Raw genomic sequence first — 21,722 nt, 5'->3', positions numbered from 1 at the left:
TATTTGGATAAACATTTATATTATAAAACAGGAGTGTCTGTCTGCCTGTCCATCCGTCCCAAAACTACTCCCTCAGTTTTGGGGCGAGGCCTGCCATACCTTCTGTGAAATGTTTAGCGGTCCCATTGGATGTCATAAGGTACGTGGGAGGTTTCATAAATATCTCAACACAATCATGATTTTTATTTTCCATTCGTATGAGGTGTTTCGTATCTGCCCTCCATCGTGTGCAGAATCGTCTGTATTGGTTATCACGTTAGATCGGTCAATATTCGTTAACCTCACGAGTGTTTGTAACGTTGTATTTTGTTATATTAATCCTATAGTATTAATTTTTGATTAGAATGATGGTGTTTGGAATGAATATATTGAGAGATTGAGTTAAAAGCAGAATGAGGAAATGACGTGAGGGTTTTGACCCGTGACATTCAAGGATTCGCCATTTGCCGTTTTGCCATTGACTGGGTATAGAACCATTCAGACAGAGTAGGCTTTTTGCCCAAGTCATTCACGAACTGACTGTCCATTCGTGATATTCGTTCGACTGAAGGTGGCACAGGAATGTGGAATTTATTGGTTCATGGATTAATATTCGCCGTTTCTGCATTGTCTGTTTGGTTTTGGCGTAGCCGGGTCCTCACTAGTTACATTATATTTCTTTTCAACATTTTGGAGGTGGCAGGTTTGGAGTTAATTATTCTTTTTTTTTTAATACGAGATCTAGACTCATGGAGGAGCGAGGTGACAGAGAGTAAAAGGCGACATACTGACAGTGGGGCTACAAATGGACAAAACAAGCAATGGCATGAATGAATAGGAATAGAGGGGAGAGAGAATGAGAGGAAACGGTAATTTGCATGTAAGCAGATTGGGTATGGAGGGTTAATGGGGATAGAATCTGGTTAATGGGGACATTTCAAATCTGGCCTCCAAAGCCAGTCGCCGACTGGGCATCCTCCGTCGTGCGAAGTCCTTCCTTGGCACACCTGAGCTCCTCACCACATACAAGGCTTTCATCCGCAGCTCAATGGAATACTGCTCTCCCCTCTGGGCTGGTGCTTCTGCCTCACACCTAGCTCGTCTTCACGCTGTTGAAACCAAAGCATTCAGAATCATTGGAATCTCCCGTGATGAAGCTAACTCCAAGGGCCTCTCACTCACTCACCGCAGGCAGGTTGGTGGTCTTTCCGTCTTCTACCGACTCCTCTCTGGCCTTGCCCCCCCAGCTCTCTCTGGGCTCTGTCCCGCAAATATTCCTACAGGTCGCACAAGATCTGCCTGCAACCCTCTTATGGTTAAACTGCCAAAATCAAGACTCTCTGCTCACCTTCACTCCTTCATTCCTCGTTTTTCCCGCCTCTGGAACAAACTCCCTCACTCTCTTCAATCCCACTCCTCCCTCCAGGTCTTTAAAACAGCTGTTCACCACCATCTCTTATCTTCCCCCATCCAAAACCTTGATCTTTTCTACCCCTGCTAATTTCACCCCAATTCCACTTTTTTGAAATACCAACTTCTGTCCTGGAAGTCCTTGGTGTCCTTGTGTTTTATACTTCTCCCACCCCCCCCGCCCCCCCCCCCCTTCCCACGCCTCCTCCCCCCAAGCCCTCTATCTCCCACACATCTCCCTGCTCTCAAATGTTGTTTGTGTGCTTTCCCTTCTCTCCCCATCTTGTCTTCCGCTCCCTCTTTTTATATATTTTGTTTGTCTGGTTGATTTGTTTGTGAAGTAAATGTTAGCTCTTTCACGAGCCTCGATTCAGTATACAAAAAAAAAGAAGAAAAAAAGTTCACAGAACGTAGGGATGTAGGGTAACATAAGATGGTGGTGCTCTGCATGCTTGATGTATGAAGCCTTGGATGAAAGAGTGTGATTGAACTGCGTCGGGAAGGCAGTTCCACAATGGGAGAAAACAGAGAAAAGAATGGAAGTGGGGGGTTGGGGGTGGGGGAGGGGGGGGGGGGATAGGGGTGGAAACCTGGATTGGAGGGGATTATCATGGAGGGGGTTGTTTTTTCCATTCCCTGATAACCAGATCACTAGTGCCTCTCACTGCAGCAATTTTGTTATGTAAAGTGGCTGTTTTACCTGTCCAGGACATCTATGATTATAGTGCTTTAACAGGTTTTGACGACCAGCCCACATTGCATGTTTTGTTGCGTATCTCAAGTTGAATAACATATTTTATCAGCTCATGGTTTTATACGACTAGTACATCCACTCCCTCCGGAAGCATAGGGTTGTGCATCAAATAAAGGTCACAATTGGGGCGTAGTGTTAAACAGCAGTAGTGACTCTTTGAAAAGGTAATCAAATGTCTTTGTAGTTTATAATATTTCTTACTCTGGCAGGTGTGCCTCACGAAACGCCACGATAAGCTATTTATACACCTCAACTCAGCTTTCGCCCAAGGCGGAAAACACCCTTGGGAAGAAGAGCAAATTAAGTCACTACAACCTCCATTATCTGGCCTTTAATCCTCCTGGTAAGTTTGGTTGAGATTGGATAAGTAACGATCGTATATATAGTGGTCAGACAAAGACAGACAGACAGAGAGAGCGGTGTATTTTAGTATGATGGGCTTATACCAGGTGAAGGAGACATCGTAGAGAGATTTATGTGCACCAAATTAATTGACTTTAAATCAACATTCTTGTGTGAGATTCAACAAAGTTCTACTTTCTCCCTCTTCCGATCCCTCACCATGTAACACTGCCAGAACACAGGTGTCCCCATATCACTATTTTTACTATGTCCGTCATTATTCCTCGACTTGTGAAATATTTTTCATGATCTTTTCCACCAAGTATGCTCTTGTTTGTTACCTGTGCCACCAAAGGTAGACAAATGTTGTGTTTTCACCCCTGTCTGTCTGTTTGTTTGTTTGTCTGTGAGCAGGATATCTCAAAAAGTTGTGGACGGATTCGGATGAAACTTGGTGGACAGGTTGTGTGTGTGTGACAAGGACGAATTGATCCGATTTTAGTGAAGATCCGGATCCGGATACTTAGTCAGGGCCCTTAGGGATATTTTGGGGCCGTTTGGTTCAAATTCTTCCAAAAGCACCAAATTTGGCCCAGATGTTGCCCATGCCATACTCTTTCGATTTTTGACGGGCGCCAAGACGGGCGCCCTCCCCCCCCCCCCGGGGGCCCCATATTGGCGAAATACTAAATGGCCGCCACCCGGATTAGAGGAAAATCAGTTAAATAACCAAAAGGGTTGGAATCATGCATGATACCACTTTTCAGGGGTTTTCGAGGTCGAGGAATCCAATTATGATGTTATTTTGATGATTTGAGGTCAAGGTCAACCCTCAAGGTCATCTTAAAGGTCACTTTTGAGTCAAAACTGTCGGATTTTGAGTGTTTTTTCAAGATTTACGCGAGGTTCACCATTTTATGTTTCTGGGTTGGAGAATCGAACTCTGACCTTATTTTTGACAATTAGAGGAAATATTTACATGTCTATTTCCTAATTTTCAGGCATATGCAGTTCATCAGTCTAATTACAAAGGTACGGATTTTGATGTTTTATGAACTGTATGCCATATCCTTGTGTTTAATTTTTGTGCGATCATGATCCGGGTTCATGTATACATGATTGTATACATGTCATAAATATGACGTCATCGGTCATGTGACCTGGCGGCCATATTGGATTTTATGAAAACCTTAAAAATGGATCCCTGCCTTCATTTTTCGATCGATTCATTTTGAACTTTGACCACTTATAGTACGCCATGTGGTTGGATGCATATCCTAATTATGACGTCATAGGTCAGGTGACATGGCGGGATGGACCGGTATGGTCCCCGGATCATACCGCCCTTGGCGCCCGTCAAAAATCGAAAGAGTATGGCATGGGCAACATCTGCGCCAAATTTGATGCTTTTGGAAGAATTTGAACCAAAATATTCCTAAGGGCCCTGACTAACTAGCATTTTAAAAGCGATTCTTTGCCATTGAAATACAAGGCCAAAAACGATATATAGTACAATATCTCAAAAGGTTTTGGACAGATTATGACAAAACTTGGTGGATGAGTTGGGTAGGTGTCAAGAACATGTCATTTAGATTTTGGTTAAGGTCCAGATGCACATCCGGCCTATGAATGCTGTACAAAACGTGAAGTGTCCATCCTGGTGGAGGTTTGGGCTCTACTGAGTGCGTCCAAGTTTTAAATGCTTTCCTGAATTATAAATTGTAACTTTGAGTATCTTTCTTTCACCAAAAACTGTTGAAAAGTAAAGCTTTCGGAGACTTTTTCCTTCCGATTGACTCAGAATTTCCATACAGTATAACTGTCCTCTACATTAAAACCACAACATTAGCCTTGGCAACAGATGCATCAATACACCAAGCTCAATACACGCTCGTCTGAGTAATGAATCTTTGCAAACATTCTGTTACATGTAACATAAATAACAACAGTAGGTCTGAAACTTACCGGTATTGAAGACAAGAAAACACAATGATGGCAAGAAGTAAAAAGGAAATGGTAACAATACATGCAGTCACCACACCAATCAGAACTGGAAAGTAAAGACAGGGACTGATCAATACTACTTTATCATAGGCATGTAATCATATTAGTAAACGTAACCTCCGCCCACCCTAGGTGGCAGAGGTAACTAGAAAGCATCTCAAAATGCAAAGCCCGCCCACATCCGCTTTGTATTCCGACGTCTTCTTCTTCCATATGCTAAACATGGCGAAAACGGCTAAAAATATATACAAAATGAAAAATGACGATTTTATGCAACTATGACCGTTGGTTGACCTTTTGTTCCAAAAAAACCAAATATGTTGGCTTCAGCGAGTTCCACTTTCTCTGCTCCCATATGCAAATTATTTGGTAATTTGGATAAAAATTGATGATTTTATGCAACCTTTGACCTTTCGACCAAGTTATTAATTTGTCTTCTCCATATTCTCATAATAAAACTTTGTTGAAAATTTGATGACAAAACTCAAAGTGTAAATTGAAATTTCAGGTCAATTGGATGAAAATTTATGATTTTAGGTGATTTTGACCTTTTGACAAAATTATTAATTTGTTTTCACCATTCAATTCAATTCATGGTTTTATTATCAAATCATCGCAGCCAGAAGCTGAATTGTGAATCATTTACAATATAGCATAAAAATCAGGATCATGAAATAGATAAGTAAATAAATTACAATCACTATAACATCTACAAATAATTAAAATGAATTAAAAGGTACTACACTACAAGTACATATATGCAGGCATTAATAACATGAAAAATAAGGATCGTTTAGGGTGCACACATTGTTATAACACACACGCATTGTTATAAAATACACGCATGTTATAAAATACACACATGTTATAAAATATGCACATTGTTAAAATGGCTGAAAGAATAAGTACACAACACAACAACAACAGGCATTTTAAGGCCATTTTCCCTGCTAGAGTGGGGGTTAGCCCTGAAATAACAAGCGTTACGCCTAGGTCCCCCATCAGTGAAGTGATGTGAGTTGACAAAGTGGAAGACGCAAGGCGGCCATCTTGGATTTTGACGTGGTGACCCAATTTTCAATAGTGTTCTCCCTTATGCGTAGATACACCCACACACCAGATTAGAAGTTGATACTTCGCTTATTTTTCAAGATATTTCGCTCACAAGGTTCAGACATACATGGCGGCGGCCATCTTGGATTTTGACGTGGCGACCCAACTTTCAATAGTGTTCTTCCTTATGCGTAGATACACCCACACACCAGATTAGAAGTTAGTAGTTCGTTTATTTTTCAAGATATTTCGCTCACAAGGTTCAGACATACATGGCATCAGACATACATGGTGGTGGCCATCTTGGATTTTGACGTGGGTGCACCCACACACCAAATTCGAATTCGGTCCTTCGCTTAGCACGCACGCACGCACGTATGCACGCACGCACGCCCGCACGCACGCACGAACGGACGCACGGACGGACACACGGACAGATGCACACACGGACGGACACACAGACGGGCGCACACACGGACGGACACACGGACGGACGTACACACGGACGGACACACGGACGGACGCACACACGGACGGACACACAGACGGACGCACACACGGACGGAGGGGAAAACCATAGTCCCCCTTTCGCTCCGCGGTGCGACGGGGGACAATAAGTACCAAGATAAAATTTCCGAAATATATAAAGCTAACGAAAGAAAGAAGTGAGTCTGTTATTGCACAGTCTACATGCTGTATTATAAAACCTACATGATTGGATAAAGGTTGGGATAATGGCAATCTTAATAAAATAGAATATCAAATATGTATAAACTTGTGAGTTATTGCACCTAACATGCGATTAAAAGATACCTTATTAATGAAAAAAAAGAAAGAAGAAGAGAGATTGATCTTACTTCGAGGACATTGATGGTATTTAAAAGTCTAACTATATAAGGGATTGCACTCTTTCTGTAACGTTCAGTCCTGCACCTAATTTCAATGAGTTTGTTGCTGTGACGTAATTGTCTAAGTGACGATTGTTTGTCTGGTAACCAGTCTGGGAATCTACTATGCAAAGAAGATGCAAAGTTACTACAAAGTTGTTCATGACGTTCGTACAGTGAATTCAGCTGGCAGGTACTCAAGGCATTGTGGTAGGAATCATAATCGCCAGCAAAAAGAATCCTCAATGCTCGTCTTTGTATCGATTCAATCAATGCATGCTGTTGTTGCTGATGTTGTGTCAGTCAGGAATGCCATACGGGACAGCAATATTCCAACATAGGTCTGATGTAAGAAATGTACACAGTGATGAGATCTTCTTTCGGAATATGGAACTTCCTCAAATATCGTATCATGTACACCATATTCTCATCGTAAAACTTTGTTGACAATTTGATGACAAAACTTAAATGTCAAAAAAACCTACAACCAGGACGGACACAGACACACACACAAGTGATTGTAAAACCCTGTCTCCCGGTTTTACAATGGGACGCACGGGGGACTGGCTAATCTATCTATAATTCCACTAATCTCTGTGTGTCTGTGTGTCTGTGTGTGTGTCTGTGTGTTTGTCTGTGACCGCTGTTTCTCGACAACCACGGGTCCGATATACTTGAAACTTGCCAGGTATATTGCTGGGGACCCGAGGATGTGCCTTTTCAAGGTTTCATATTAATCGGACAAGTAGTTACCGAGCTATGGCGATTTCTTTACCAAACTCCGCAAGCCGTTCGCTTTGGACCAAACCATTGCATGTAAATAGAGGGGGGGGGGGGGGGGGGGATTGTCACCGTACTCGCAAGCCGTTCGCTTTGGACCAAACCATTTCATGTAAATAGAGGGGGGGGGGGATTGTCACCGTACTCGCAGGCCGTTCGCTTTGGACCAAACCATTTCATGTAAATAGAGGGGGGGGGATATAATTTTAGATATATATATAGTATGGGCATGCCCTAGTCTATCTATAATTCCAGTAATCTCTGTGTGTGTGTGTGTCTGTGTGTATGCGACCGCTGTTTCTCGACAACTACCGGTCCGATATACTTGAAACTTGCCAGGTATATTGCTGGGGACCCGAGGATATGCCTTTTCAAGGTTTCATATTAATCGGAGAAGTAGTTACCGAGCTATGGCGATTTCTTTACCAAACTCCGCAAGCCGTTCGCTTTGGACCAAACCATTTCATGTAAATAGAGGGGGGGGATTGTCACCGTACTCGCAAGCCGTTCGCTTTGGACCAAACCATTTCATGTAAATAGAGGGGGGGGATTGTCACCGTACTCGCAAGCCGTTCGCTTTGGACCAAACCATTTCATGTAAATAGAGGGGGGGGATTGTCACCGTACTCGCAAGCCGTTCGCTTTGGCTTTGCGAATGGACCAAACCATTTCATGTAAATAGAGGGTCTAAAGATAGAGGGGGGGGGATATAATTTTAGATATATATATAGTACGGGCATGCCCTAGTAATAATAATTACTAGAATTGCAGATATTCACAAATGCATGCAACCCCCCCTCACCCCCCGTCCAAACTCCCAACTCCCCACCACTAAAATATTTAGGTGCTCTAGTCGGAAGGGGCTGTTGGAAGGTCTTTTTACGCAATCTGTGGCATACAAACAACCATCACCGTGATTCTTCATAGTGACTTAAAATTATATACAACAAGCATTCTGAGTATTGCGCTGCAATACATGTCCCCTACCGGCAGTCTGTCGTCCGGAAAACTGTTGGGGAAATTACCAAAGTTCAAAGTGCCATAACTTTGTCAAAAATGATCGAAACGTCGTGAAGTTCGAACTTGATCTGTAACCTATCATGAGGAAACCATGTACCAAGTTTGAAATCATTAGCATTAAGAGTTTAGAAAAAAAAGTCCGGAAAACTGTTCTTTGCATGACCGACTGACGGACTGACGGACTGACAGACTGACAGACGGAGGGACGGAGTGCAAACCTATAGTCCCCTCCGGTGTACACCGGTAGGGGACTAATAACATTATTTATATAGACACAGTTCTTCTGCTAACAGGGATTCACAGATGAAGCAATAAGTGTATAATCTATGACAAATATAGGAAAGTGCTGACCGGATGGCCTAGAGGTACGGACACTCGCCTTTAAGCTGTCTAGCCTGGGTTTGAATCCCGACCCAGCTACAAACTGTCATCCCGGTGTTTCTCAAGCAGGGTGATTCATCAATGTGTGTGCGATGCCTTGGATAGACGTTAAACGGGGGTCCCGTCTGCCAGTATTAGTTGGTGGTCGTTAAAGATCCCACAGTGTCCTTCACGAGGAGTAGGCGAGCTATTGCTGGCAACCTGGACAAATTACAAATTCCTGCCCTAACCAGCAGAGGGCGCTGCAACAGCTGAAAAGGGGCGCCTTCAGCCAATGACACCAGCAGAGGGCGCTGCAACAGCTGAACAGGGGCGCCTTCAGCCAATGACGCTACCCCGCAGCCTTGTGCTGTATACGAAAGAAGAAATATAGTAAAATAGAAGTACAAACATAGGGGCAATACCTCTGGTGCTCACCTGGTAGAGTAAACAGTATACTGCACTGACTGAAGGTATTTTAAACCAATTTCAATGGTTGCTAGAAGACAGGGCAGCATGTAGAATCATACTAACTTAATCATAAGACTTTCGACAAACAAACCAAAAAAATACCAATTTTGGGGGGCAATCCCCCCCCCCGCCCTCCCCCACCTCCAACCCCGTATACCTCCTCAGACCCCAATTTTTCTAATGCCATGAACAAACATTGGTACATCACAGGTGATGAAGGTTCTGGTGAAGTTTCATCAAAATAGTGTGTGGGGTTTCAGAGGAAAAAACAAATTCCTATTTTGGGGGGTCGGGGATCCACTTTGATCCCGGTAAACCGACCTAGACCCCGATTTTTAATGCCGTGAACAAACTCACAACACAACACATACTATTTGTGCCTAATTTTGTCGCAATCCCATCAGCGGTTTCGGAGAAGAAGTCGCAAGTGTTTACGGACTGATGGACGGACGAACCGCGCTCAAGTGCTTCGCATAAGCTCACCTGAACTTTGTTCCAGGTGAGCTAAAAATAAAATGTATGATAGTCCAATTAAAGGTGTTAAAATGTTGTAAAAGGATTACATAGAAAATTAGTTTCATCAATGTCCTTTTTGTCCTTTGTCCTTTAATGAAGCAACACATCCGCCAAACTAACACATCCGACAAACCAACACATCCGCCAAACGAACACATCCGCCAAACCAACACATCCCCCAAACCAACACATCCGCCAAACCAACACATCCATCAAAGCAACACAACCATCAAAACAACACATCTGCCAAACCAACACATCCGACAAACCAACACATCTGCCAAACCAACACATCTGCCAAACCAACACATCCCCCAAACCAACACATCCGCCAAACCAACACATCCATCAAAGCAACACAACCATCAAAACAACACATCTGCCAAACCAACACATCCGACAAACCAACACATCTGCCAAACCAACACATCCGACAAACCAACACATCTGCCAAACCAACACATCCATCAAAGCAACACAACCATCAAAGCAACACATCTGCCAAACCAACACATCCGACAAACCAACACATCCGCCAAACGAACACATCCGCCAAACGAACACATCCACCAAACCAATACATCCCCCAAACCAACACATCCATCAAAGCAACACAACCACCAAAACAACACATCTGACAAACCAACACATCTGCCAAACCAACACATCCGACAAACCAACACATCTGCCAAACCAACACATCCGACAAACCAACACATCTGCCAAACCAACACATCCGACAAACCAACACATCTGCCAAACCAACACATCCATCAAAGCAACACAACCATCAAAGCAACACATCTGCCAAACCAACACATCCATCAAACCAACACATCCATCAAAGCAACACATCCATCAAAACAACACATCCCTCAAACCAACACATCCGACAAACCAACACATCTGCCAAACCAACACATCTGCCAAACCAACACATCCATCAAACCAACACATCCCCCAAACCAACACATCCGCCAAACCAACACATCCATCAAAGCAACACAACCATCAAAACAACACATCTGCCAAACCAACACATCCGACAAACCAACACATCTGCCAAACCAACACATCCGCCAAACGAACACATCCACCAAACGAACACATCTGCCAAACCAACACATCCATCAAAGCAACACAACCATCAAAACAACACATCTGCCAAACCAACACATCCGACAAACCAATACATCTGCCAAACCAACACATCCGACAAACCAACACATCCCCCAAACCAACACATCTGCCAAACCAACACATCCGACAAACGAACACATCCGACAAACCAATACATCTGCCAAACCAACATATCCGACAAACCAACACATCCCCCAAACCAACACATCCGACAAACCAACACATCTGCCAAACCAACACATCCGACAAACCAACACATCTGCCAAACCAAGACATCCATCAAAGCAACACAACCATCAAAGCAACACATCTGCCAAACCAACACATCCGACAAACCAACACATCTGCCAAACCAACACATCCGACAAACCAACACATCTGCCAAACCAACACAACCATCAAAGCAACACATCCGACAAACCAACACATCTGCCAAACCAACACATCCGACAAACCAACACATCTGCCAAACCAACACATCCATCAAAGCAACACAACCATCAAAACAACACATCTGCCAAACCAACACATCCGACAAACCAACACATCTGCCAAACCAACACATCCATCAAAGCAACACATCCATCAAAGCAACACATCTGCCAAACCAACACATCTGCCAAACCAACACAACCATCAAAGCAACACATCCGACAAACCAACACATCTGCCAAACCAACACATCCGACAAACCAACACATCTGCCAAACCAACACATCCATCAAAGCAACACAACCATCAAAACAACACATCTGCCAAACCAACACATCCGACAAACCAACACATCTGCCAAACCAACACATCCATCAAAGCAACACAACCATCAAAACAACACATCTGCCAAACCAACGCATCCCCCAAACCAACACATCTGCCAAACCAACACATCCATCAAAGAAACACAACCATCAAAACAACACATCTGCCAAACCAACACATCCGACAAACCAACACATCTGCCAAACCAACACATCCATCAAAGCAACACAACCATCAAAGTAAAACATTGCTTCAAAAAGGGGACCAAAAAAACAACAACAACCACGGTTCCCGAAAAAGGCCAACCCCCGCTTTGCGGGGAAAAAATGGCCTCTAAAGGTGTTTTTTTTTTTTTTAATGTCCTTTTTGTGACTGACCGAAGGCTTTGTGATCACCACTCCATTGTTTTTGGTTGAACATTTTACATCCTTTGTGCTTTGTGTGATATCCACCGCAACCTCTTAAATGTTTTTTCCATGAATTACTCTCTGGAACTTTCATGTGCAATAGGAATACATAAGAACCTTGAAATCGAGTTTGCAGTGTTGAAGATGCGTTTCTAGGCTGAGAAATACCTGCTTTGTAAGGGTGCACACCCAATATGGGCATGTCATCAGGTCGGCAACGAATGGATATGTTGACAGCTGTGGAAAGAGGAAACTAACATGGATTAAACGTGTCTACATGTGGCCTTCATCCCTTCCACAAACGGCAAGATGTGACCTTCGCCACATTCAATTTTTTGTTACACATTTTCAAAATAACACAAAATGGAATCGACGAGGACAGTTCAAGGTTCACGTGGACTTTTTATTTTGTTCATTCAAAAAGTAAAGCTTTGTTTTTTGTATTTTTTAACCTGATCAATTTCTCAGGGTATCCTGCTGCTACACGTACACACCTGTCCCAACATCTGCGTATAAATATTTAGGATATGTGTGCTGCCATTTTAGGATGTGGTCTTTGTCATCTTCACCATTTGTAAATGTAATGCCACCCACATGTTATTTAAATGGTATCAAGAGATGAAGCAACGCTGGACTGCATGAGGTGACAGGTCTAGACTGTATGGGGGATGCCGTATAACTTCTCAAACCATCTCTACAATAGTACCCAGGCCCTTTGTGATCTGGTATACTTGAGGTTCTTGGGTCCTTGAAACCTTGCAGTAAGTTTATGGAAATTAAAGTGAGAAAGAATGATTGTTTCCACACTTCTACCGCCGACATTTAATGTACTGGATGCTAATATGGCTATAACTCCAAAATTAACCTTGTAACATGTTCATGTTTAATATCTGCTTCAATAACGGTAGTTGGTTGCATGCGGCAATGCTCAAGATGGCTCATCAAATTTCGGCGATTTTTGAACTCTGCACCATTGAAATAAACAACTAAATGACAGTGCATCACCAAATTGTGCACGGTCTCCTGTGAATCCTTCCTGCATCACCAAATTGTGCACAGACTCATGTGAATCCTTTCTGCATCACCAAATTGTGCACAGTCTCCTGTGAATCCTTCCTGCATCACCAAATTGTGCACGGACTCCTGTGAATCCTTCCTGCATCACCAAATTGTGCACGGACTCCTGTGAATCCTTCCTGCATCACCAAATTGTGCACAGTCTCCTGTGAATCCTTCCTGCTTCACCAAATTGTGCACGGACTCCTGTGAATCCTTCCTGCATCACCAAATTGTGCACAGTCTCCTGTGAATCCTTCCTGCATCACCAAATTGTGCACAGTCTCCTGTGAATCCTTCCTGCATCACCAAATTGTGCACGGACTCCTGTGAATCCTTCCTGCATCACCAAATTGTGCACGGTCTCCTTTGAATCCTTCCTACATCACCAAATTGTGCAAGGTCTCCTGTGAATCCTTCCTGCATCAGCAAATTGTGCACGGTCTCCTGTGAATCCTTCCTGCATCACCAAATTGTGCACGGTCTCCCGTGAATCCTTCCTGCATCACCAAATTGTGCACGGTCTCCCGTGAATCCTTCCTGCATCACCAAATTGTGCACCGTCTCCTGTGAATCCTTCCTGCATCACCAAATTGTGCACGGTCTCCTGTGAATCCTTCCTGCATCACCAAATTGTGCACGGTCTCCTGTGAATCCTTCCTGCATCACCAAAGTGTGCACAGTCTCCTGTGAATCCTTCCTGCATCACCAAATTGTGCACGGTCTCCCGTGAATACTTCCTGCATCAATAAATTGCACACAGTTTCCTGTGAATCCTTCCTGCATCACCAAATTGTGTACGGTCTCCTGTAAATCCTTTCTGCATCACCAAATTGTGCATGGTCTCCTGTGAATCCTTCCTGCATCACCAAATTGTGCACGGTCTCCTGTGAATCCTTCCTGCATCACCAAATTGTGCACGGTCTCCTGTGAATCCTTCCTGCATCACCAAATTGTGCACGGTCTCCTGTGAATCCTTCCTGCATCACCAAATTGTGCACGGTCTCCCGTGAATCCTTCCTGCATCACCAAATTGTGCACAGTCTCCTGTGAATCCTTCCTGCATCACCAAATTGTGCACAGTCTCCTGTGAATCCTTCCTGCATCACCAAATTGTGCACGGTCTCCTGTGAATCCTTCCTGCATCACCAAATTGTGCACGGTCTCCTGTAAATCCTTTCTGCATCACCAAATTGTGCATGGTCTCCTGTGAATCCTTCCTGCATCACCAAATTGTGCACACTCTCCTGTGAATCCTTCATGCATCACCAAATTGTGCACGGTCTCCTGTGAATCCTTCCTGCATCACCAAATTGTGCACGGTCTCCTGTGAATCCTTCCTGCATCACCAAATTGTGCATGGTCTCCTGTAAATCCTTCCTGCATCACCAAATTGTGCATGGTCTCCTGTAAATCCTTCCTGCATCACCACATTGTGCACGGTCTCCCGTGAATCCTTCCTGCATCACCAAATTGTGCACGGTCTCCCGTGAATCCTTCCTTCATCACCAAATTATGCACGGTCTCCCGTGAATCCTTGCTGCATCACCAAATTGTGCACGGTTTCCCGTGAATCGTTCATGCATCACCAAATTGTGCACGGTCTCCTGTAAATCCTTCCTGTATCACCAAATTGTGCACGGTCTCCTGTAAATCCTTCCTGCATCACCAAATTGTGCACGGTCTCCTGTAAATCCTTCCTGCATCACCAAATTGTGCACGGTCTCCTGTAAATCCTTCCTGCATCACCAAATTGTGCAGAGTCTCTTGTGAATCATTCCTGCATCACCAAATTGTGCACGGTCTCCTGTAAATCCTTCCTGCATCACCAAATTGTGCACGGTCTCCTGTAAATCCTTCCTGCATCACCAAATTATGCACGGTCTCCTGTAAATTTCTTCCTGCATCACCAAATTGTGCACGGTCTCCTGTAAATCCTTCCTGCATCACCAAATTGTGCACGGTCTCCTGTGAATCCTTCCTGCATCACCAAATTGTGCACGGTCTCCCGTGAATCCTTCCTTCCCAAGGAATCTAATGAAACACATCTGTTCCACGGCGCGTGTGACTTCTCATCGGGTTGACGACATATCATTGCATTTCAGCATTTCTATAATAAAATGTCCACGTCAACGTTAAACTTCCCCACTTTTATGTAGATATCTTGATAAGCAGCAAAACACGCATTAGCCTACCTGAAGCATCGTAGCAAAAGGCACCAAATAGCAGTGCTGAAGAATTGACGGTAGAATCGTGTGCACAATTCTCTGTGTTGTTCACCTGCTCCTTTGTGTTTTTACCTCCTTCTAACCATCCGATCCTGCATGCCCCGCCATCATCACACCATATTGACGCAGTTTGGGCCAGACAGACAGGCCATGCGGCCTGCCAGATACAATTACAGCAACTATTGCACACACGATTAGCAACGTATTTCGTTGTAAGCACTTCGACATATATACATTATCATTGTTGGGTTAGCCGTTGCTGCTTTCAAATAAACTCGCTGCAATGTTGAAGGAAGGTACGTTATATACACACTCAATGTAGCCTCACCAGCAAACATTGAAGTCGGTGCCATTCTGTGCTTTCTGTAGTTGTTCCTCTGTAGCAAGTTTGACATTTTCATCATTGCACGCCTCTTGTGCCATACTGTACGACATCGAGGTGGAAATATTCACCAGGTAGAAAACACCATTCTCTTGGCACGAGAATCGTGTTCCTAGGGGATGAGAAAGGAATGTCTCAGCACATAACAAGGTCATGTCAAGAGATGGGACAGGATACGTAGGCCAAAAATGGGTGGGTGCTGTTTACGTGATGCTGCCATGCCAGTAAATCGATGGTTTTGGTGACTGGCGTTCATGGGTTTTTTTTTCTCACTTCAGCACTCACGTAAAAGTACAAGAAAATTGGTCTTTAAAAAAAAAAAAACTACTGATTTCTCTTGAGGACTGATGAGAAATATTTCCTAAGAATAGAGCTATTGATAATAACACTTCTTAACATGATATAATCGACAATACACAAGACTATGTCATCAACGTCTACTTTCAAATCAGCAAAGATTTTCCCACAAGAGCTAGAACACTGAACGGATCAGGATGCAACAGAGCGAAAAGAGAGAGAGAGAGAGAGAGAGAGAGAGAGAGAGAGAGCGAAAAGAGAGAGAGAGAGAGCGAAAAGAGAGAGAGAGAGAGAGAGACAGAGCGAAGAGAGAGAGAGAGAGAGAGAGAGAGAGAGAGCGAAGAGAGAGAGAGCGAGAGAGCGAAGAGAGAGAGAGAGAGAGCGAAAAGAGAGAGAGAGAGTGAAAAAGAGAGAGAGCGAAAAGAGAGAGAGAGAGAGAGAGAGAGAGAGAGAGAGAGAGAGAGAGAGCGAAGAGAGAGAGAGAGCGAAAAGAGAGAGAGTGAAAAGAGAGAGAGAGAGAGCGAAAAGAGAGAGAGAGCGAAAAGAGAGAGATAGAGCGAAAAGAGAGAGAGAGAGAGCGAAAAGAGAGAGAGAGAGCGAAAAGAGAGAGAGAGCGAAAAGAGAGAGAGAGAGAGAGCAAAAAGAGAGAGAGAGCGAAAAGAGAGAGAGAGAGCGAAAAGAGAGAAAGAGCGAAAAGAGAGAGAGAGAGCGAAAAGAGAGAGAGAGAGCGAAAAGAGAGAGAGAGAGAGAGAGAGAGAGCGAAAAGAGAGAGAGAGCAAAAAGAGAGAGAGAGCGAAAAGAGAGAGAGAGAGAGAGTGAAAAGAGAGAGAGAGAGCGAAAAGAGAGAGAGAGAGAGCGAAAAGAGAGAGAGCGAAAAGAGAGAGAGAGAGCGAAAAGAGAGAGAGAGAGAGTGAAAAGAGAGAGAGAGAGAGCGAAAAGAGAGAGAGAGAGAGAGCGAAAAGAGAGAGAGAGAGAGCGAAAAGAGAGAGACTTTTTTTTTTGACTTTTTAGTCCTTTTATTACAAAAATATAAAAGTAACAATATACACGTTTTGCAATGAAATCAATAATGCCAACAAAAGGAAAAAAGAAAAAAAAGGAAGAAGCACCCAATGATCATCAAATAAGAAACAATCAGTATCTCACAACAGTATTCTAAATTCGTTTTCTTTAACCTCACAAAACCCACCAACACACCAAGTATCAACAAAGTTTTGAAAATTTCCGGCCTTGTTGGAAAGGGTGAACTCCAGTTTCAATCTTGCTGAGACTAATGCCTTAAAAGACAACATGATATTGCAGTGCTCTATCGGTTTGCCAGATAGTTTGTCTTTTCTTGTCAAATAAACAGCAAGTTTCGCAGTTGCTATTAGGAAACTAAACAGTTTAGATGCAGGATTCTGTTTAGGAGCAAAACCAAAGACGAAATTTCTCAAAGAAAAAGTAACATGCATTTCATGTGCAATGTAATTCAACCAATGAAACAAAGGAAATAATCGGATACAGTCTATGAATGCATGAAACAAGTCCTCATTGACTGTACAGAAGGGACAACAAACAGATACAGGAGAAAAATGTCTAATAAACGTGTTGGAGGGAACAATCCAGTGGGCCAAACGCCACTGGAGATCACCTGTTCTTTTGGATGTGGGCTCACTATACATGGCTTCCCAGATAGGTTCGGAGGGGGGTCCTCCGGGTAACAATCCTTTCCATCGGGTAACTCCATTTAACGAAGGGTTCCCATTTAACAGCTTGAGGCACATCTTGTAGATGCCCTTGCTGTCCATTGTCTGGAAAAGCTTTGACCCATCGCTAACAGGGGGCAAATCATTTTGAATGGGTTCAACAATCAATTTAGGCACTGTCGGCTCATTTAGATCTTCTTCTGTACCTCGAGTCCAAGTTAGGCCAAGTTGCCGTCCCACCTGAATCATTTTCCTCAAAATTTTTGCAATCATCCTATGGGATCAAATCCCTGTCAGGTCGGCGATTTCACTTACGGATTTCCAACCATACCCTGAGTCATGTCGGAGATGCCGCACCTTCACGATACCAGCTGCTATAAAGTGTTGGCAAAAATCTCGACTCTTTGGAATGTCGGGAAAGAGAGGGTTATAGAACAAAGGCTCGTGTGCCAGCATTTTCGTTACATATGTGTCCGCCTGACGACTCACAGAAAGGCTCTGCCAGGCATTTAAGAGGCTTTGGTAAAAAGCAGGGAGAACCGATGTGTCGACATGTTGGAGGTTCATTTGAAAATGTTCAAACCCGTACCCGAGCCTACCCGCTCGCTGCAGTACAAGGCGTGCAGGGAGCCGGCCTGGCAGATGTTCCATGTAGAGGAGACGTTGAATGGACCGCAGCCGGAAGGCCATTAGGCAGGCTTTGATGTCGACGAGGTTGTGGCCACCCTCAGCCGAGGGGCGACATATCACATCGGGTCGTAGCCAGTGGTAGCCTCCCCAGAAGAAGTCCACCAGTTTGCCCTGGATTGCTTTGAGTAGGGCCTCCGGCGGTTGCAGGCAGATGAACCTATGCCACAACATTGTGGCAACTAAGTTGTTGATCACTAGCACACGGCCCTTGAAGGACAAATGAGGTAAAACCCTTTTCCATCGGTTCAATCTTTCTCCCACTTGCTCAATTACCCCATCCCAATTTCTCTGAGCATACTGTGGGGAACCAAGGAATATGCCCAAGTACTTAATTCCCTCATTTCCCCACTGCAACCCTGCGGAGAGGGATGGGGGCAGCTGTGGTACAGGCTGAAGAAGGTTGCGATAAGGGGAGGGTATCCATAATGTCTTGCTCTTGTTCCAATTGATTTTTAAAGAGGAGGCAGCGTGAAACTTTGATAGGCACTCAACAAGGATATCAATATCATCCTTATCTTTTACAAAGATGCAGACGTCATCCGCATAAGCACATAGGGTTAGCGGTGCACTCATGGGAGAAAGTGCTATTCCAGAAATCTTCTTTCTCAGTAGATTGAGAAGAGGCTCTAAAGAAAGAGCAAACAATAAACCAGAGACTGGGCACCCTTGCCGAACCCCTCTCCGAACCTTGATGGGGGGAGCCAGCACATTATTAATCTTAATTAAACTAAATACATCTGTGTATAGCAAGGAAATGTAGGAACGAAAGTTTGCTCCGAGGCCGCATACCTGTAACACATGATGCATAAACTTATGGTCGATACTGTCAAATGCCTTTTCAAGATCAAGCGACATCATTCCAAAGTCTTCTTTAACACGGTTACCATCAATGAGATCTCTGATTAAAGAAATATTATCATGGATGGATCTTCCAGGAACACAGTAACTCTGTTCTGGTAGTACTAGATCACCAATAACCTTTTTTAGTCGATTAGCTAGTACTTTTGAAAAAAGCTTGTAGTCCGTGCACAGCAGGGAGATCGGTCGCCAGTTCACCAAAAGTCGGGGATCTTCAGTTTTCGGGAGCAAGCACACTACGGCTCTTCTTAGACTCAGCGGCATTATACCAGTCTGTATAGAAGTGTCCAAAACATTCAGCAACTCAGGGCCTAAAAGGTCCCAAAATGTCAGAAAGAATTCGGGAGGTAGACCGTCAATACCCAGAGCTTTCCCTGAATCCATGGCAGCAAAAGCACAGGTTAGCTCAAGGAGGGTGATTGGTAGGTCAAGCTCCAACCGTTGAGCCTCAGTTAGGGAGGGGAGGTGAGAGGTAAAATCCATCATTGTATCATTACAAACAGTCTGCTCCTCAAAAAGTTTTGTAAAGAATTCAATAATGTTTATTCTAACATCATCCTCATTGACAACAACGTTGCCTCTTGAGTCCAAAACAGAAGAGATTAGCCGTGATGGCTTGCTTAAGGATTCTAAATGAAAGAATGACTTGTTTGGGGTGTCTGATAATTTTACATTCTGTATTCTAAGTCTAATTAATGTACCGGCTGCTTTCTCTTGAACTAACTCCCTTAAAAGAGCTTTCTTTACAAGCAATAACCGGTAATTGGCGTCATTATTTTCATGAGCCAATTTACTCTCCAATTGTAGAATATCCAATTCCAACCGGGCCATTGTAATGTGCTTGTCGTTTGTGCTGTGTGATTGGAAACATTGACAAAAAACCCGAATTTGAGATTTCATGTTATCCCACCATATGCTGGATGAAGAAAAGGAAGATTTCTTTGCTACTAGACTTGCCCAGAAAACACGAAAGGCTTCTTTAAACATACCATCTTCTAGAAGTCTAACATTAAACTTCCAATAAGCGCTCCTATTTGCGGGTTGGGGAAAGGAAAGGTTTAGGGTTACCATATGATGGTCTGAAAACACGGAAGGGAAAAGATTTGAAGAAACCGCAGTATTTTTAAAGGGTACGTTGATGTACCATCTGTCAAGCCTTGCCAAGGATACTCGACTATTGGCGCATCGACACCAGGTGTACTGGGATGTGTTTGGGTGGTGCAACCGCCAAACATCAACGAAGCCCATTGTGCTAAAAAAATTGGATAAGTGTACATGGGACTCAGGATGGGGTTCGACAGAGTTTCTGTCAACCGATGGGTCGAAGGTGCAATTGAAATCACCTCCGACACACACACAATGATCAAAATCAACTGATCTTAAGTGATTTATCATTGAGGTGAAGAAGGACTTACGCTCTACGCTATCACTTGGCGCATACACATTAAAAATGGTGTAATGGAAGTTATGGCTTACTAGTTTGAGAGAGCTAAGCCGACCATTTATTACCTCCTGAAAATGGCATGACTCACACACGAGGCCTGGCTTCAGCAAGAAGCCGATTCCAGCAGATGAAGCTGATAAATTGCTGAAATAGCATTGGCTCTTAAAAAGTTGATGCCAGTTATGTTCCACATTTGGTGTGATGTGAGTTTCTTGAAGTAAGATCACATCCGCCTTTTTCCGTTGAAATATGTTTTTTACTTGAACCTGGCAGAGGTGGCTAGCACCACCACCGTTAATATTTAAAGTTGCAAGTTTTATAGTTTTCATCCTGTATTGATGAAATCAGCCTGTGGCTGGGAACACTCTACACCTGCACGTGTGATGAATTTTCTTAACTTGTGGTATTGTGACTTATTCAGGTCAAATTGTTCAGGCGTTTTAATTATGGATTTTGCAGTGTGGATGAATGCAACCAAATCGTCAAAATAGTCTTTAATGACTATGTTACGCTGTCTGTACGTTTCGGCTAGAAACGACACGATGTGTTGGGGGGGTATCTGTGACTGAGATGCTGATGACTGTGACAGCTCAGTCACTTCCACCTCGTCCTCAGACTCTGACAGGTCTGATAATGTCCCGCCTGGATCTTGGGCCTTACTTGCAGCTCTCACAAGCTCCTCTGGAGGCATCTCCTGAGATTTCGTTGGGTACTCTGGTACACACTCACGAGCAGACTGGTGCTTACTTTCTTTATGTGTGCTTTGGCAAATGGCTGCAGATCTCTGCGTAGCCGGGGTTACGATTTCTGTTTGTAAGACAGAGCAATTTGTTTGGTCACCAGTCCGCTCAGCTACTGGAGGGGGGACCGTAGGGCTTCACGTTCAGGCTCAAAAATGGCCGCATTGTTCGGATCAATGTAGCTTTTATTCTCAGAGCCTGGGAAATCAGTAACATCCTCTTTTCCACTTTGGCGTTCGATATTTTCGTTTGCTGTAAACGTTTTGCCCTCTTTTGCAGAGACAGTGTCTCTGCCCAAGACAGCCTTCTTTATCGCACCATCGGGGCTATTTGTTAGTGGTGCTTTCCGTTTTTTGGTCAGTATGACAAGTTCTTCATTCATGGGTTCGCCAGCAGTACTAGCATCACCAAGTGCCATCTCACTGGGTTTGGGTAGCACCGGGGCGTCGGGAAGCAC

General features: G+C 43.8%; 1 protein-coding gene across 1 annotated transcript in view; it reads right to left on the bottom strand.

The window, feature by feature from the left end:
• Window positions 1-21,722, bottom strand: part of LOC137436818 (uncharacterized) — a 41,251-nt gene that overhangs the window by 1,837 nt on the left and 17,692 nt on the right. Inside the window, exons 2-5 of the mRNA XM_068130955.2 lie at window positions 15,495-15,660; window positions 15,134-15,258; window positions 12,051-12,119; window positions 4,451-4,535 (exon numbers count right to left, since the gene is read on the bottom strand). Coding sequence (XP_067987056.2) covers window positions 4,451-4,535; window positions 12,051-12,119; window positions 15,134-15,258; window positions 15,495-15,660 — 445 coding nt within the window. The remainder of the gene's footprint in view (window positions 1-4,450; window positions 4,536-12,050; window positions 12,120-15,133; window positions 15,259-15,494; window positions 15,661-21,722) is intronic.

Source organism: Myxine glutinosa, chromosome 11, assembly GCF_964187855.1.
Source record: "Myxine glutinosa chromosome 11, kmMyxGlut1.1, whole genome shotgun sequence".
NCBI lineage: Eukaryota > Metazoa > Chordata > Myxini > Myxiniformes > Myxinidae > Myxine > Myxine glutinosa.
This window is presented reverse-complemented; position numbering and strand designations above follow the sequence as displayed.